The sequence below is a fragment of the Anguilla anguilla genome, chromosome 6 (assembly GCF_013347855.1).
Source record: "Anguilla anguilla isolate fAngAng1 chromosome 6, fAngAng1.pri, whole genome shotgun sequence".
Classification (NCBI taxonomy): Eukaryota; Metazoa; Chordata; class Actinopteri; order Anguilliformes; family Anguillidae; genus Anguilla; species Anguilla anguilla.
The window spans coordinates 31819872-31840427 of NC_049206.1; the positions used below are offsets into that span (position 1 = coordinate 31819872).

Consider the following 20556-nt stretch of genomic DNA (forward strand, 5'->3'; position numbering starts at 1 on the left):
ATGGGAATCGGAAAATATAAACCATTATAACGTGCTTTTGGCCATACAGGGCTCATTGTATAAAATAGGTAAACATCTGACAGTGAAAGCTACAGCTACAGCTACATTACACTGTAATGAACCAGAATCGGTAGAACCCATTATTTCAACGTAATGCAGACAGTAAAGAAGCAAACAGTTTATTTATATCATCGAGGAATGGACAACACAGTATGTCGTTGTCCAGGAAAGTCATGAAACAAAATATTCAGTTACATCATCAGCTTTAAAAAAAAACTGGTTTAGTTAAAATAATTTCGTTTTTTCCCCTGCCAAATCTACTGCTCCACACTCCAGTCCAGTTGGTGGCGGTCATGCACCAAAAGCCGGTGTAAAAACCGCCATTAAACCTCAGAAGAATAAGAATTTGTTGCGGCAGCTCCTACCCGCTCCAGTTCCTGGTTCCTATATACGCTCTATGGGGCGGCTAATGGAATTCCGATTCACAGTCATTTTCAGTCGGCGGCGGTAAAAACGTTGTTTACAAACTGCCATAAAACCAGAAGAAGAAGGGAAAAAATCATGTCTTTCTGGGGAAGAGCCACGGTAGCCTTAAGACATGTCCACCGATTTTTCTACAGTGCGGTATTATCTCGTCGAACACTTCGTCGTGGCGTTTTTGGGTCTTTCCTATTTGGTGGCACCATAGCGCATCAGCACTACGGAACATGGTTGATCCGTACTCCCGACAGTGTTCATGCCATTGAAGAAGAAACCACGGTATGTAGCCCAACCAAGACGAATTCATGTTGAGGAGCTTCTAGTGATATATCTTATAACATTTTACGTTGCTAACTACAAATTGTCTGTTGTTTAACTTTCCTTTGGTTTATGTATTACGACTACTGTAACTCGGCTACCCAAGAACATTCTATTATTAGCTAGAGCTTGTTAGCTACATTTTTAATGTTAGTTCTAGCCATGTTGGGAAAACATGCAAATCCGTCTGGTCTGCATCAAACAAACGTGTTATCTTTTAAAACTACACTATTAAAACGAAGATTGCACGTGCTAGACTACCAGTCCTACAACTTTAAAAACGGGAAAACGTGTCGTTCCGTCTTTACATTTAGAAAACGCAATGCCACCATGGAGAAGTTTCTTTAATTTGTCTGGATGTGAAATTGGGCCTAGCTATAGTTAAGTATCGGTAGCTACGAAGTTGTTGAAAACGATATTTATAATCAGGGATGTAAGTTAATCGGGGTCTGGCAGTCCTCCACCAGGAAAATGTTGCTTTTAAGGAAGGCCATCCTGCATTTCAGAGAGATTAGGTGACTACACTAGAACACATAATACTTTATTATTATTTAATACTTTATATCTTACACCTGTCACATCCCAACAGCACAGACTCATTTGGCTGACGGCCGATATACATTTGCACTAGGCTACATTGTATTCAGATAGTTAGCATATCGGTAAGACGTCGTTTAGACGTCGGCCTCCGGTCGAGAGCGATGTTTCTCCGATCTTGGGCCGCGATAGCATTCTGTGGCACAATGCATTCCATTCATTGTGACGTTGTCATAAAAAATTTCCGGACCGAGACATAATGGTGAAGAATGCCTCAGGCTGAAGCCACACTATACGCGGCGACGGCCGCCTGTCGCCGCGCCGCGTCCCCACAGTCGGCTGTTTGTGGGCGTGTCACCTATTTTTGACAGACAGTTGTGTTCGTTAAATGTTGACCGCGTTTAATATCGTGTTTCATATTCATTCTCCTGTCTGAATAAAAATCATTTTGCAGGAACCTAGATCTGAAAGATGTTAGTCAGCTGCCTAGATAGGCTGTTTAATGTCTAGCTAGTGAGTAACAACCAACAACAAAAACATTGTCTGGCGAATTAGCCAGATAATTCCTTCAAGGCTGTTTAATGTCTAGCTAGTGAGTAACAACCAACAACAAAAACATTGTCTGGCGAATTAGCCAGATAATTCCTTCAAAGTTGTATCTGATTAGCTAGCTAGGTGGCTGGTAGAAACGAACAACAAGCAACTAATACATTAGGAAGATTTTTTTTGTTTGTTATTGTTTGTTGTTACTCACTATAGCTACACATTAGTTAGCCTAGCTAGGCAGCTTATTAACATTTTCAGAGCTAGATTACTGCAAAAATGATTTTTATTCAGACTGGACAGTGATAGTAGCTAACGGCGATAACAACATTGCAGAGCCACCGACAATTTCAGAGACTTTTCTCCACAGTATTTCCTCTTATCAGTGTCTCTGTAGGAGATTTTATTAAGTTGGGAAGCCCGATACGGAAATTACAAGTTAGGTCCTCCATTGTGGAACGATAGAATGTGGAACTAAAATTAGAAAAAAATAGGGACAATTTACTTGACGGATCATTAGATCAAATCAGATTGGTTACCGCGACGCTGCGAGGGGGTCAAAGTTGAATTTTTGCCATCTCCACTGCAGCCTCGCCGCCTCCCGCCGCGCTGCCGGCAATCCCAAAATGCCTTGCGGGGTCTGGCCGCCACCCCTCATTCAAAATGAATGGAGGCGGCGGGGCCGCGTATAGTGTGGCTTCACCGTCACGGTGAATCCGCCTGGCGCCGCGGTGCGTCCCCACAATCGGCTGTTTGTGGGCGTCACTTATTTTTGACAGACCGTTAAATGTTGACCGGGTTTAATGTTGTGTTTCATATTCATTGTCCTGTGTGAATAAAAATCATTTTTGCAGTAACCTAGATCTGAAAGATGCTAGTCAGCTGCCGAGCTAGGCTGTCTAATGTCTAGCTAGTTAGTAACAACCAACAACACAAACATTGTCTGGCTAATTAGCCAGCTAATGCCTTCAGAGTTACATCTGGTCAGCTAGCTAGGTGGCTGGTAGAAACGAACAACTTGCAACTAATACATTAGGAAGATTTTTTGTTTGTTGTTACTCGCTATAGCTAGACATTAGACAGCCTAGCTAGGCAGCTTATTAACATTTTTCAGAGCTAGGTTACTGCAAAAATGATTTTTATTCAAACTGGACAGTGATAGTAGCTAACGACGATAACTAGCCTACGTTGCAGAGCCACCGACAATTTCAGGGACTTTTCTCCACGCTGCGTTCCTCTTATAAATGTCTCTGTAGAAGATTTTATTATATTAAGTTGGGAAACCCGATACGGAAATTACGAGTTAGGTCCTCCATTGTGGAACGATAGAATGTGGAACTAACTAACACCTCAATTTTTCCAGTTTTTATTGAAATTTATGCAGTTGTCTCAATGTACTCTGCAATTAAAGCATTGAACAAATAAACAATTGGAGATAGCCACACTATACGCGGCCCCGCTGCCTCCATTCATTTTGAATGAGAGGTGGCGGCCAGACCCTGCAAGGCATGTTGGGATTGCCATGCCGGTGCAAGAGGCCACGATTCAACAGGCCAAAGTTCAACTTTGACCCCCTCGCCGCGTCGCGGTAACCAATCTGATTTGATCTAATGATCCGTCAAGGAAATTGTCCCTATTTTTTTCTAATTTTATTTCCACATTCCACAATGGAGGACCTAACTCGTATTGCCGTATCGGGTTTCCCAACTTAATAAAATCTCCTAGAGAGACACTGATAAGAGGAACGCAGCGTGGAGAAAAGTCTCTGAAATTGTCGGTGGCTCTGCTATGTAGTTATCGCCGTTACTATTAGTTATCAGGGTCCAGTCTGTATAAAAATAATTTTTGCAGTAACCTAGCCCTGAAAAATGTTAACAAGTTGCCTAGCTAGCCTGTCTAATGTCTAGCTAGGCAACTTAAGAAAAAAAAAATTCTTCCTCATGTATTAGTTGCTAGTTGTTCGTTTCTACCAGCCACCTAGCTAGCTAACCTGATATAACTTCGAAGGCATTAGCTGGCTAATTAGCCGGACAATGTTTTTGTGGTTGGTTGTTACTCACTAGCTAGACATTAGACAGCCTAGCTGGGCAGCTGACTAACATCTTTCAGATCTAGGTTACTGCAAAAATGATTTTTATTCACACAGGACAATGAATATTAAACACGACATTAAATAGTGTGAATAGTGTAGGTTCACCGTTACTTGTTTACATTTTGAACAGATGTGGCTCCTGGGTAAATCTATCATTGTTTCCGTCGCAGTACTTTCGACACAAGCAATATCGGAAGTGCTATCCTAAAATTTCTTCTTACCGTGAAGAGTGCCTGACCCGCTAGCGTAGACATGTATTAACTTGGCGACACAATTACATCGAGAAATACTATTTTTGAAAAAAAAAGCGTTATATTCTGTAACTGAATTTAGATCAAACCTACCATGCACAAAAATATAAAAACGCTCGTCAATCTGTTTATAATGTCATAGCGCAGAATAATGAAAACCATAAAACCACCCCCTTAATAATAATTAAAATAATAATAATAATGCATTTAGATCAAACCTACTATGCATCAAAAAAAAAAACATTCGTCAATCACGCTAAATCTGTTTATGGTACCATCATAGCGAGGAGTGTTTTAAGCCAGGGGTTCTCAAACTTTTTGGGGCCAGGGACCCCTTACAGGGCTAGAAAATTTTCCAAGGACCCCCTCATAATCGTAACACCGATTAAGCATATGCTTACTACCACATTTGTACTCTTGAATGCCATTGGAACTATTTGTATTCTAAAACTTTTCAACCTAAATACTTCAGACCTGTTTCATAGTGATAAACAGACACACATTTCAATTTGAATCATGTTAATACCACTTATATACTTTAAACAGAGGGTTATTTTATTCAAATTGCATTTGGACTCAACTTGACAGCATTTCTACTTTTCAAGTAATTGATCTTAAAAGCTTTCAGAAAATGAACAGTAGCAAGACTGGCATAGTCCTAATAAACACAGACATTTAAAATGACCAGTCTAAAGCTGACTTTCAGTAAGTGCTTCAACTTTAAAATAATGAACTTATTGCTCCTTATTCAAATCATTGGCAGAAAGCTCTGAACAAATCTTAACAGAAGTTATCATAACAATGTTACAGAACACTGTTCAGAAAGTTTTGAGTGAAATATTTGCATTAAGCTACATCACATTCTTAGCTCACACAATTCACAATAACTCACTTGATGAGCTCACCTAAATTAATGAGATGGGTGAGCCAGTCTCTCACTACACAGTTTCTCCATTCTTGGAGTGATGGATGACAGGCAGACTCTAAGATCATTCTCCACATGCAAAGGAGCCCCGTACTTAGTCTTCATTGCATTCAAAGTGGAGAATGATGACTCAGAGGTAAGTGGTAGGAAAGGAGAGCAATATTCGCATGGCTTCATTAGTGAGTTCAGGATACTTATGTGAGAGGTACGGCCAAAATCTACATTAGGCAACTGCTGGAATCGGGCCTTCAATGTCGATTGGTAAGGCAGAAGAGGAGCTGTTGGACTTAGGCTGCATTCACGCCAGATCAGGCAATGCGGCAAAAACGGCAGTATTCCCATTCATTTGAAAGGGGGTAGTGCGTTTAGGCTGTGGCAGTGGGGACCGCATGGGGTGCCGAAAAAAAACGCAGCGGCCTGCGGCAAGAAAGTTGAACCAGAATCAACTTCTGCCGGAACGCAACCCGACGTCATGCTGCAGTGGCCAATCACGTAAGTTGTTTAAATTACCATGTAGCAGTCCGCTGTTTACCGAGCAACTGTCAGATGAATTACTGACGCGGTTCATTTCCTAAGATTTGATTTTATGATTGTCACCGTGATTTGACAGTACTGGGTATGGGGCGAGTACCGAAACAATAATTACTAGCTAAATATCAATTCCGAACTTTGGAATTAAGCTGTATACAAGATTCGCTATTTAGCACTTCTTGCATGTTAGTTTATTGTACCTAGCACTATGGAGTTCATGGACCAAATGATGGTAGGCTACTCTGCCAGTTGTGTCCTCGCTTGGTTTATTTCATGTACCCAGCTTCGACGTCTGCGTCTGGCTGGCAGTCTACGCTGCAAAATAACACTAGCAAGAAGCTTCCTTTGGTTTGCGTTTGTGTCCTTTTTTTTTTTTTTTGAGTTAGCGGACAGGAAATGGAGGGGGGGGGGTTAAAGCTCACAACATGATGTTACACAAATGGGCCATGTAGTGACACGCCCACACCGCCGCACAACCCTGCAGCAAGGTGCCGCATTGCCTGATCAGGTGTGAATGCAGCCTTATCCTGTGATAACAGGATAAGTCCAACAGCTCTTCTTCTGCCTTACCTGTAATGCCACTTGTTGTTGCAGTTGGGGAAAAGGGATCTCGCACCCAGTCCCAGGCATCGGTGTTCACATCGGAGAAGTATGAGCTGAAGTGCTCGCTCAGTGCAGTGAGGTGAGAGGTGGCTACCTCTCTCACTATAACCACAGGCACGTTGTTTGTGTGGAGAAACTCAGTCAGTTGGGGGAACATGTCTGTGTCTCAGTCTTGTATCCTTCTTCTCCATTGCTCTGTTTTCTTCATGAAGGTGGTGATTTTGTTGCTGACTTCAAGGATAGATGCATAGCCTCCTTGGATAGAGAGGTTGAGGCTGTTGAGCAAGTTGAATACGTCGGCAAGATAGGCCAATTTGGCTTCACACTCCGGGTCAGAAAAAACTCTGCGATGTCGGGTTTGTCCTCTCTCTCAAACTCTGCCATCTCACTGCGTAGCTCAAACACCCGCTGCAAAACTTTACCACGAGAGAACCATCGCACTTCAGAGTGATATAGCAGTGTGTCATGCCCAGCACCCATCTCCCTACAATGTTGTCCAAACAAACATGACTGCAGTGTCCTTGACTTCACAGAATTAACTGCAGTCAGAACTGTGTTCAAAACAGAGTGAAGGTCTGGTTCCATACCTTTGGATGCGAGCGCCTGCTGATGCAGCATGCAGTACGTAGCCATAACCTTCAGGTTGACAGCCTTTATCCGCGCAATAACCCCACTCTTTTGGCCTGCCATCGCCACTGCACCATCTGTACAAACGGCCACACAGTCTCGCTTCAGTCATGAAAGCATCCAGGAGTCTGAATATTTCCTTTCTTTCACCTTTATTTCACCAGGTAAGTCATTAAGAACAAATTCTTATTTACAATGGCGGCCTGACAAGCGACAAAAGCCACTTAAGGGAAGGGGAGGTGGGCTAGAAGATAAAAGCATGTTAAAAGCACAAAATACATCAGTAATAACAAACTAAACATAGGCACATGAAAACACAGGCAAGCAAACAACAGTCAGCAAACGAGATATGGGGGGAGAAAAAAACCAAAAAAAACCAGAGTGTGTTTTGGGGATATTACATGGTAGAAAAACAGTTGCAGGAATCAGTGAAAATGTCTGAGATGGCATGTTTGAAGGCAGAAATGGTAATAAATTTATCCAGTTTTAGGTTTTTTGCAGAGCATTCCAGTCGCAGGCAGCAGCGGATTGAAATGATGCAAGACCGAGGGAGGTGTTGGTTTTGGGAATTTTTAATTGGATATGGAGTGAGGACCAGGTGTTGTGTGTGACAAACATAGGGTGCATCAGATGACATAAGTAGGGAGGTGATAGACCGAGAAGGGTCTTGTTAATGAGAGTAAGCCAGTGAATGTTACGACGGGTGTGAAGGGAGGGCCAGTTGACCAGAGAGTAAAGCATGCAGTGGTGTGTTTTGAAGGGGGCATTTGTGGCAAACCGGATAGCAGAATGGTGAAGAGTATCAAGCTTGCAAAGTGTACCTTTGCATGCAGACCTGTATATTATGTCACCATAATCGAACATGGGGAGAATAGTCATTTGTATGAGGGTGAGTTTGGCAGCAGAGGTAAAAGTGAAACGATTTCTATGAAGGAACCCGAGTTTGGCCTTGACCTTAGACTGAAGCTTAGATAGGCTATACGGTGGGAGAAGGACAGCCTGCTGTCTAGCCAGATGCCCAAGTACTTATAGACTGTGACCTGATCCAGGGTAGCTCCCTCACTGGTGATGATGTTGAGGGCTGGAAGGGGTTTGGCACCCTTCCGGCAGAACCACATAACCTTAGTCTTGGAGGTGTTAAGAGACAGTTTAAGGTTGGTAAAAGCCTGTTGGACTTGGAGGAAGCGATCCTGGAGTGTGGTTAGTACAGTGTCGGGGGATGGACCAGTAGCATAAAGAATTGTGTCATCAGCGTATAGGTGAATGAGTGAGTTACCAGCAGCCTGAGGGATGTTATTGATGTATATGGAGAACAGTGTGGGAGCAAGTATGGAGCCTTGGGGGACACCCCTAGTGACTAGGAGAGGGTGGTTTTCATACCTCACGCGTTGCACACGGTGAGAGAGATAGTGAGAGAACCAAGCCAGTGAGTGATTAGTGACCCCAATGCTGTTTATAAGAATGGTATGATAACCATATCGAAGGCTTTGGCAAGGTCAATGAATATTGCAGCACAGTTTTGTTTGACATCTAATGCAGATGTCATATCATTGAGAACCTTTAAAGTAGCTGTAACACAACCGTACCCAGAACGAAGACCAGACTGTCCTCCCAGGCACCTCCTTGCAGAAGTCCTCCAAAATGTTCCCTTCCCATGGATAGCGAACCAAAACAATCAACTGAGCCGCACTGGCAATGTCTGTTGATTCGTCCAACTGAATAGAAAATTGCTCACAGGAATGCAATCTATCCAGTAGCTGTGACTGAATGTCGTCCGAGAGTTCTTCAGTTCTCCTCCTCACGGTGTCATTTGAGGGAGGTACAGCTTTCAGTTTATTAGCTGCCTCTGTCCCAAGCATAACTTCACACATTTCAACCGCCGCTGGAAGTATGAGTTTTTCTCCAATTGTGTGTGGCTTCTTACTTTTATTATACTGCATAACTGCCGATCTCGATGTCGTCAAAAAAGTCAAATGATGGCCGATATATCGGCCAAACTGATATATCGGTCGGGCTCTAATCAAAACATCAAATCAAAACATTTGTGTGCTCTGTGGGGAAGTGCGGAGATTTGTACTCATTACACCATTGTGGCGCTTCTTTGAGAATCCGAAGGGCATTCTCTGCAAACCCTTGTAACATACATTTTTCACAATTTTTCCCACTGTTACTTTCAAGATGAGTTGTTTCTCTTTTTCTTTTCTCGAGTTGTGGTACTTTGCTGTTATATCTGTGATTAAGGCCTGTGATTAAAATTAATGAACAAATTAATGTCAGAGTACAAAGGAATAAACTAGTAAATAACTTTGCTATGACACACCAAAAGGATAAAGAGAAAAAGTTACATACTGCGGAGTCCCTGTGGCTCCTCGCAATGAGGCACAGCTTGAACTCACAGGGGCTGCCAGTTCAAGTCCTGGCCCCTATATATACAGACACACAAACACATATATGTATATATATAGACATATATACACACAAATATATTTATATAAACATATATATATATATAAATATATACACAAATATATACACAATTAAAGCCGCAAGCGGCGTTGGGAGGGGTCCAAGCATTGGCACCATCGCGCCCCCTATGGAGCGATTTTAAAATGGCTTTGTCCTCATAATCATATGCCTTCACCCAACATATCTACTGAATATCATGATGAACAATGGATTGGAATATGTGTCTGAGGTAGTAAAATATTTATGACTTATGGCCAAATTTGTGCTAAGACTTATGTCTGATGACTTAGTTGCGTCACCATGGATGTGTCCTGGCCGCTTCACATGAAAGCCTTTACTAGGGGGTTATTTTTAGTGCCTGAGTAGTGGGGGGCCATAGGAACCCACCTGCAAAATTTGGTTGCTGTAGGACGTATGGTTGCTGAGCCTCAGACACTTTTAGCGGAGAAAAATAATAAGAATAATAATAATAATAATAATAATAATCCTAACAGATACAATAGGGTTCCACCAGCTTCGCTGCTTGGACCCCTAATAAAATATTTCCAAAATGGAACAGCTATTGCTACTGAAGTGAACTGAGTCAAAGCTTGCCCTGTATCAAAGAGCTGTGTACACAAGCGCAAGTCACCTCACTTGGCAACCTTAGTTGCTACTGCCATCTAGCGAAGATTCTGACAAATTACACTTTTCATCCTCTCAATCGGTAATGCGGGAGACGCTTTTTTCCCTGGCTTTTACATTTGATGCAAAACTACGGAACGTCGGAAAATTCTAATACCGAACCGTTTCTTATTTTTAATTTTTTTTTTTTTTTTTTTAAGTACCGAAAAAGTGCTGAAGTTTCGGTGTACCGTGCAATACTACGTCAGACACATATTCCAATCCATTGCTCAGTTTAGCAGAGAATGCACATTTCAGAGCGCCACAGAGACAGATAGAATAATAACACATGAATGCACATTTCAAATAATAAATACGACATTGAGAAAAAACGGAAGAAAGACTGAATATCAACTCGCGAATTGCGTGCTGCGGGCAAAGAAGCCTACCGTTTTATTTATGTAGACATTGGCAGATGAGAAAATTTTCGGTTACGCTGACCTATAAAACGCTATTTCAAAAGCTAAATCAGACATGTTATACATCGTTAGAAAGCTTATAATCTCACCTACTGAATAAATGAATTGTCAATCAAGCCAAAGCAACAGGTGTGGTATTACGCACAGCTATTTTTGAAGGTAGCCTACCCAGTGATCAAAAATGCGCGTATATTTCGCCAACGGATTGTTCAAGACAATATATGACCTCTCATTCGCAAAAAGGACATCTCTACGCGTAAAACCGATGGTAAGATTGTATATTTATTAAATGTTTAGTCCCATATATTGACTTTAGAATGACATAGTATAAGGGAAAAAAACAAAATTGTCTCGTTTATTTCGTTATTCAGTGAGCAGCGTTTTCACTGCTGTATTGGCATATTTTAGGGCTAATGTCGGGGTTATCTTGTTGCTACGGAATATTGCATTACATTACATTACAGGCATTTGGCAGACGCTCTTATCCAGAGCGACGTACAACAAAGTGTATAACCATAACCAGGAATAAGTGTGCCGAAAACCCTAGAGAGAAATACCGCTCCAAGTGCAGGGAACAACCGCATAGTTCAACTTGGACCCAGTAGATAAAACTGATTAACGCTAACACAAACAAGAACAGCAACAACGCAGTCTATGAAAACATTCAGGCAATAGTTAAGACGAGTTAAGACTAAGTCACCTACGGAACAACTACCTAGTTACAACCCTAAGCTTACAGTCAATGTAGAGATTAAATTGAGAATACGATTTCTCTCAGCACAATGACGGATTTAAAGACTAAACGAACTCACCCGATATTGTCTTCAAATGGACCGTATTATTTATTTAGACACTGGCAGACTACAGCATAAATTGCGTCTTTTGTTTACATTCAATATTAGTAATTGCAGCGAGAAACTGCAGCTGTAGGTCGTTATGTTATGGTAGCAACGGAACGAAGCGGACTATATATGTATTACCGTCATTGTTTTATTATACCACAACCCTAAGCTTACAGTCGATTTAGAGATTAAATTGAGGATACGATTTACAGCATGAATTGCGTCTTTTGTTTATATTCAATATTAGTAAATGCAGCGAGAAACTGCAGCTGTATGTCGTTATGTTAGCAACGGAACGAAGCGGACTATATATGTATTACCGTCATTGTTTTATTATACCACAACCCTAAGCTTACAGTCGATTTAGAGATTAAATTGAGGATACGATTTACAGCATGAATTGCGTCTTTTGTTTATATTCAATATTAGTAAATGCAGCGAGAAACTGCAGCTGTGGGTCGTTATGTTATGGTAGCAACGGAACGAAGCGGACTATGAGGCTACCGTCATTGTTGCATTATACCAGCGTGTTTTCGCGCGTTTGCACAGAAACTCAGAACCTATCAATAAAATGGTTTAGCTATTTCTCAGCATAATGACAGATTTAAAAATTAAACGAACTCTCCCGACCCTGTCTTCCAATGCTTCCCGACGGTCAGACCGTCACCTCACTGATAAAAACTAGACCCTACGGCAATATTTAAGACAAGTTAAGTCATCTACGAAACAACTACGTAGTTACAACCCTAAGCTTACAGTCGATTTAGAGATTAAATTGAGAGCACGATTTACAGCATAAATTGCGTCTTTTGTTTATATTCAATATTAGTAAATCCAGCGAGAAACTGCAGCTGTAGGTCATTATGTTATGGTAGCAACGGAACGAAGCGGACAAAACATGTATTAGGCTACCGTCATTGTTTCATTAGACCAGCGTGTTTTCGCGCGTTTGCACAGAAACTCAGAACCTATAAATAAAATGGTTTAGCTGTTTCTCAGCGTAATGACAGACTCAAAGACTTAACGAACTCACCCGATACTGTCTTCAAATGGATCCATGCCAAAGAAAAGTAATTATTCATCCTCTCAGAAAGCTTTTACTTTTGGTAGCCTATCCTAGCATGCACGCTAGGTGGCAGTGTAAGACCGCCCTTTCACTGATAAAAACTAGACCCTACGGTGTCGGATTACTTGCGTCGCCATGGTTGTCGCTTGCCGTAAAGAAGTTTACTCGACGTCGTAATCGTTTGGATTTGGAGCTCCAGCTTTTCCGCAACCCACCTAATGAAAAAGTCCAAATGGTGTGCAAACCATATGGCGGACATAGGTGCTCCCAATAGGAAAGTTGTAGAGCACATTCAGATGCATCAGTCGATGAAATTTTGTGTTGATCTGACTTACGGTGTGGGAGTTATGGCCTTGTAAAGTATGACCTTCGTGTTATAGCGCCACCATCTGGCCAACATATGTGAATTTTAGTGCCTGAGTAGTGGGGGGCCATAGGAACCCACCTGCCAAATTTGGTTGGTCTACAACTTATGGTTGCTGAGCCTCAGACATTTTAGCGGAGAAAACTGCCACGTCCCAACTAAAAAGTCTAAATGGCGGGCAAACAATATGGCGGACATAGGTGGGGCCAATGGCAAAGTTGTAGAGCACGTTCAGATACATATGTCGATGAAGTTTTGTGTTGATCTAACTTATGGTGTGGGAGTTATGGCCTTGTACGCGTTACCCTTTGTTATAGCGCCACCATCTGGCTGACATACGTGATTTTTAGTGCCTGAGTAGTGGGGGGCCATAGGAACCCACCTGCCAAATTTGGTTGCTCCAGGACTTATGGTTGCTGAGCCTCAGACACTTTTAGCGGAAAAAAATAAGAATAATAATAATAATCCTAACAGATACAATAGGGTTCCACCAGCTTCGCTGCTTGGACCCCTAATAATAATCCTAACAGATACAATAGGGTTCCACCAGCTTCGCTGCTTGGACCCCTAATAATAATCCTAACAGATACAATAGGGTTCCACCAGCTTCGCTGCTTGGACCCCTAATTAAAGCCGCAAGCGGCGTTGGGAGGGGTCCAAGCATTGGCAGCATCGCGCCCCCTATGGAGTGATTTTAAAATGGCTTTGTCCTCATGATCATATGCCTTCACCCAACATATCTACTGAATATCATGATGATCGTATGAAATATTGATGACTTATGGCCAATTTTGTGCTAAGAGACGCTGTCGGATGACTTGGTTACGTCCCCATGGATGTGTCCTGGCCGCTTCCCGTAAAGGCTTTTACTATGTCGTAATACTTAGGTGGCATGTCGTAACACTTAGATGGTCCGGCGTGTATGCACAGCTGCAGTGTTTCTGCGCCGCAACTAAAAAAGGCGTCACTAGTGTTGTCACGATACCAAAATTTTGACTTTGATACCGATACCAGGTGTAGTATCACGATAATTGATACTGAAACGATACTGATTCAATACTCGGTACCTAACGATACTGAAAATACCTTAATAGATCAGAAACATAATGTCCACAAGGGATGACCTCATTTTCGAATTCACGGTTTATTAAAAACCCTGTTTATTAACAACCTTTAAGTTGAAGCCTGTTCAACATATCAATAAGCATAGGACTATAGTGTTACAGCACTAAACCATAGAAAACTATATGAAATATATTTCAAAAATCAAACAATTGTAAAGTGAATTATCTGTAAACAGGTCTTTCACTTTAAAATATATCTAAAAACAGCACATTTCAATAACAATACAGCATCTTCCTATAATAAAATATTTACAAATAAGAACAGGTATTGCTACTGAAGTGAACTGAGTCTAAGCTTGCGCTGAATCAACCACGAAAAATGCACAAGCACAGGTCACCTCACTTGCCACCCTTAGTTGCTACTGCCATCTAGCGAAGATTCTGACAAATCATAACTTTTCATCCTCTCAATCGGTAATGCGGGAGACACATGTCCCTGGCTTTTACATTTGACGCAAAACTACCGAACGTCGGAAAATTCTAATACCGAACCGTTTCTTTTTTAAAATTTTTTTTTAAGTACCGAAAAAGTGCTGAAGTGTCGGTGTACTGTGCAACACTATGTCAGACACATATACCAATCCATTGCTCAGCTTAGCAGAGAATGCACATTTCAGAGCGCCTCAGAGACAGATAGGATAATAATACATATTTCATATAGCCTAATAAATACGACATTAAAAAAAACGAAACGAAAAATCAACTGGACATTCCTGCTAGCATGCGTGCTGCGCGAAGAATCCCTTATTATTTATTTAGACGTTGACAGACTACAGCATTTGCGTCTTTTGTTTATATTCAATAGTAATTGCAGCGAGAAACTGCAGCTGTAGACACAAGAAAGTTTGTTATATTATGGTAACAACGGAATGAGGCGGACTACATATATAGGCTATATTTACCGTCATTGTTTTATTATACCAGCGTGTTTTCGCGCGTTTGCAGAGAAACTCAATTACTATCAATAGAAATGGTTTAGCTATTTCTCAGCATAGCCTAATGACGGATGGAGATGGGACGAAAATAATTTTCAACCGTCCACCACATTTTAGCAACGTTCCAACACTCTCGTCATCACTGTTCCATGGGTCACAAAAACTATTACACTAACGCTTACATTGCAGTGTGAAAAATCCACATTATATAATACCACTAACCTATTTAAAGACACCCAATTTCAAAAAGAACGTATATAACGAAAAGAACGTATATAACCGAAATATTTTGAGCAGTAATACTTACATTGCAACATGACATTTTATCTGTGTTTAGTAGCCTAGTATAGAGACAGAAAATCAATGACAAAGTCCTATCCGCTTCTGTTTTGCGTCAGAAAACTATTTCAGATAGGTCTATCAGCAAAGAAATTGCTTAGCTAAGCCCTGAAGTCCTCAATAATAATAGTACTCTACAAGAAATTTGAAAATCGTTGACAACGTTTAGTTAGGTGAATCGTCTTTTATGCTACGCCACAGTGAATGCGATAAGAAAATATTCCGTTGCGCTGAACTATAAAACGCTATTCCAAATGAAAAATCATGCATGTTATACATCGTTAGAAAGCTTGTACTCTCACCTACTGAATAAATGAACTGTCATTCAAGCCAGATTGTACGAAAAACGGCGACAACGCCGTAAGCAACAGGAATCACAAACGGATTGTCCAAGACAATATATGACCACTCAGTCGCAAAAGGGACATCTCTACGCGTAAAACCAATGGTAAGATTGTATATTTATTCAATGTTTAGTCCCAGATATTGAATGTAAAATGACATGGCATAATTTTGAAAAAAAACTTTGTCTCGTTTATGTCGTTATTCAGTGAGCAGCGTTTTCACTGCTGTATTGGCATATTTTAGGGCTAACGTGGGGTTTATCTTGTTGCTACGGAACATTAAATTACATTACAGGCATTTGGCAGACGCTCTTATCCAGAGCGACGTACAACAAAATGTATAACCATAACCAGGGACAAGTATATCGAAAACCCTAGAGGGCAGCAGCCTACCGTTTTAAGTGCAGGGAACAACCGTATGGTTCAATTTGGACCCTGTAGGTTAAACTGATTAACACTAACACAAACAAGAACAGCAACAACGCAGTCTATGCAATAGTTAAGACGAGTTAAGTCCCCTACGAAACAACTACCTAGTTACAACCCTAAGCTTACAGTCAATTTAGAGATTAAATTGAGAATACGATTTCTCTCAGCATAATGACGGATTCAAAGACTAAAGGAACTCACCCGATATTGTCTTCAAATGGACCGTATTATTTATTTAGACATTGGCAGACTACAGCATTAATTGCGTCTTTTGTTTTTATTCAATATTAGTGATTGCAGCGAGAAACTGCAGCTGTAGGTCGTTATGTTATGGTAGCAACGGAACGAAGCGGACTATATATGTATTAGGCTACCGTCATTGTTTCATTATACCAGCGTGTTTTCGCGCGTTTTCACAGAAACTCACAACCAATAAATAAAATGATTTAGCTGTTTCTCAGCATAATGACAGATTCAAAGACTAAACGAACTCACCCGATACTGTCTTCAAATGGATCCATGCCAAATAAAAGTAATTATTCATCCTCTCAGAAAGCTTTTACTAAGAAACTTTGGGTAGCCGATCTTAGCATGCACGCTAGGTGGCAGTGTCAGACCGTGCTTTCACTGATAAAAACTAGCGTCGCCATGGTTGTCGCTTGCCGTAAAGAAGTTTACTCGATGTCGTAATCGTTTGGATTTGGAGCTCCAGCTTTTCCGCACCCCACCTAATGAAAAAGTCCAAATGGTGTGCAAACCATATGGCGGACATAGGTGCTCCCAATAGGAAAGTTGTAGAGCACATTCAGATGCATCAGTCGATGAAGTTTTGTGTTGATCTGACTTACGGTGTGGGAGTTATGGCCGTTTAAACTATGATCCTTTGTTATAGCGCCACCATCTGGCCGACATAGGTGATTTTTAGTGCCTGGGTAGTGGGGTGCCATAGGAACCCACCTACGAAATTTGGTTGGTCTACAACTTATGGTTGCTGAGCCTCAGACATTTTAGCGGAGAAAACTGCCACGCCCCAACTAAAAAGTCTAAATGGCAGGCAAACAATACGGCGGACAAAGGTGGGGCCAATGGCAAAGTTGTAGAGCACGTTCAGATGCATAGGTCGATGAAGTTTTGTGTTCATCTAACTTATGGTGTGGGCGTTATGGGCTTTTACGCGTTACCCTTTGTTATAGCGCCACCATCTGGCTGACTTACGTGCTTTTTAGTGCCTGAGTAGTGGGGGGCCATAGGAACCCACCTGCCAAATTTGGTTGCTCCAGGACTTATGGGTGCTGAGCCTCAGACACTTTTAGCGGAGAAAAATAATAATAATAATAATAAGAATTAAAGCCGCAAGCGGCGTTGGAAGGGGTCCAAGCATTGGCAGCATCGCGCCCCCTATGGAGCGATTTTAAAATGGCTTTGTCCTCATGATCATATGCCTTCACCCAACATATCTACTGAATATCATGATGATCGTATGAAATATTGATGACTTATGGCCAATTTTGTGCTAAGAGACACTCTCGGATGACTTAGTTACGTCGCCATGGATGTGTCCTGGCCGCTTCCCGTAAAGGCTTTTACTATGTCGTAACACTTAGATGGCATGTCGTAACACTTAGATGGTCCAGCGTGTATGCACAGCTGCAGTGTTTCTGCGCCGCAACTAAAAAAGGCGTCACACTAGTGTTGTCACGATACCAAAATTTTGACTTTGATACCGATGCCATTTGTAGTATCACGATAATTGATACTGAAATGATACTGATTCAATACTCGGTACCTAACGATACTGAAATTACCTTAATAGATCAGAAACATAATGTCCACAAGGGATGACCTCATTTTCGAATTCACGGTTTATTAAAAACCCGGTTTATTAACAACCTTTAAGTTGAAGCCTGTTCAACATATCAATAAGCATAGGACTATAGTGTTACAGCACTAAACCATAGAAAACTATATTAAATATATTTCAACAATTAAACAATTGTAAAGTAAATTATCTGTAAACAGGTCTTTCACTTTAAAATATATCTAAAAACAGCACATTTCAATAACAATACAGCATCTTCCTATAATAAAATATTTACAAATTAGAACAGCTATTGCTACTGAAGTGAACTTGGTCTAAGCTTGCGCTGTATCAACCACGAAAAAATACACAAGCGCAGGTCACCTCACTTGCCAACCTTAGTTGCTACTGCCATCTAGCGAAGATTCTGACAAATCATAACTTTTCATCCTCTCAATCGGTAATGCGGGAGACACATGTCCCTGGCTTTTACATTTGACGCAAACCGAACGTCGGAAAATTCTAATACCTAACCGTTTCTTTTTTTTCTTTTTTTTTTAAGTACCGAAAAAGTGCTGAAGTGTGGTGTACTGTGCAACACTACGTCAGACACATATATCAATCCATTGCTCAGCTTAGCAGAGAATGCACATTTCAGAGCGCCTCAGAGACAGATAGGATAATAATACATATTTCATATAGCCTAATAAATACGACATTTAAAAAAAAACGAAACGAAAAATCAACTGGACATTCCTGCTAGCATTCGTGCTGCGCGAAGAATACCTTATTATTTATTTAGACATTGGCAGACTACAGCATTTGCGTCTTTTGTTTATATTCAATAGTAATTGCAGCGAGAAACTGCAGCTGTAGACACAAGAAAGTTTGTTATATTATGGTAACAACGGAATGAGGCGGACTATATATATAGGCTATATTTACCGTCATTGTTTTATTATACCAGCGTGTTTTCGCGCGTTTGCAGAGAAACTCAATTACTATCAATAAAAATGGTTTAGCTAATTCCCAGCGTAGCCTAATGACGGATGGAGATGGGACTAAAATAATTTTCAACCGTCCACCACATTTTTAGCAACGTTCAAACACTCTCGTCAACACTCCAACACTCTTTGTGACCCATGTGTTCCATGGGTCACAAAAACTATTACACTAACGCTTACATTGCAGTGTGAAAAATCCACATTATATCATACCACTAACCTATTTAAAGACACCCAATTTCGAAAAGAACGTATATAACCGAAATATTTTGAGCAGTAATACTTACATAGCAACATGACATTTTATCTGTGTTTAGTAGCCTAGTATAGAGACAGAAAATCAATGACAAAGTCCTATCCGCTTCTGTTTTGCGTCAGAAAACGATGTCAGATAGGTCTATCAGCAAAGAAATGGCTTAGCTAAGCCCTGAAGTCCTCAGTAATAATAGTACTCTACAAGAAATTATGAAAATCGTTGACAACGTTTAGTTAGGTGAATCGTCTTTTATGCTACGCCACAATGCGCAAGTGAATGCGATAAGAAAATATTCCGTTGCGCTGAACTATAAAACGCTATTCCAAATACAAAATCATACATGTTATACATCGTTAGAAAGCTTATACTCTCACCTACTGAATAAATGAACTGTCAATGAAGCCAAATCGTACGAAAAACGGCGACAACGCCGTTAGCAACAGGAATCACAAACGGATTGTCCAAGACAATATATGACCACTCAGTCGCAAAAGGGACATCTCTACGCGTAAAACCAATGGTAAGATTGTATATTTATTCAATGTTTAGTCCCAGATATTGACTGTAGAATGACATGGTATAATTAAAGAAAAATTGTCTCGTTTATGTCGTTATTCAGTGAGCAGCGTTGTCACTGCTGTATTGGCATATTTTAGGGCTAATGTCGGGTTTATCTTGTTGCTACGGAATATTGCATTACATTACATTACAGGCATTTGGCATGACGGATTTAAAGAGTAAACGAACTCACCTGTTATTGTCTTCAAATGGATCCATGTCAAAGAAAAGTAATGATTCATCCTCTCAAAGCTTTACCGTAGCGTATTATTTATGTAGACATTGGCAGAGTACAGTATAAATTGCGTCTTTTGTGAATATTCAATGTTAGAAATTGCAGCGAGAAACTGCAGCTGTAGACACAAGATAGTCTGTTATGTTATGGTAGCAACGGAACGAAGCGGACTATTTATTACCGTCATTGTTTTATTATACCAGCGTGTTTTCGCGCGTTTGCACAGAAACTCTAAAACTACCAATAAAATGGTTTAGCTTTTTCTCACCAAAATGACAGATTTAAAGACTTAACGAACTCACCCGATACTGTCTTCAAATGGATCCATGCCAAAGAAAAGTAATTATTCGTCCTCTCAGAAAGGTTTTACTGAAAAACTTTGGGTAGCCTATCCTAGCATGTACGCTAGGTGGCACTGTCAGACCGTGCTTTCACTGCTAAAAAATAGACCCTACGGTGTCGAATAACTTGCGTCGCCATGGTTGTCCCTTGCCGTAAAGAAGTTTACTCGATGTCGTAACCGTTTAGATTTGGAGCTCCAGCTTTTCCGCACCCCACCTAATGAAGAAGTCCAAATGGTGTGCAAACCATACGGCGGACATAGGTGCTCCCAATAGAAAAGTTGTAGAGCACAGTCAGATGCATCAGTCGATGAAGTTTTGTGTTGATCAGACTTACGATGTGGGAGTTATGACCTTTTAAAGTATGATCCTTTGTTATAGCGCCACCATCAGGCCGACATAGGTGATTTTTAGTGCTTGAGTAGTGGGGGGCCATAGGAACCCACCTGCCAAATTTGGTTGCTCT

General features: G+C 40.9%; 1 protein-coding gene across 1 annotated transcript in view; it reads left to right on the forward strand.

The window, feature by feature from the left end:
* Positions 1 to 386: 386 nt before the first annotated feature.
* Positions 387 to 20556, forward strand: part of micu2 (mitochondrial calcium uptake 2) — a 125557-nt gene continuing 105387 nt past the window's right edge. Inside the window, 1 exon segment of the mRNA XM_035422306.1 lies at positions 387 to 759. Within this exon segment, the coding sequence (XP_035278197.1) occupies positions 562 to 759 (198 nt within the window). The 5' untranslated portion in view covers positions 387 to 561.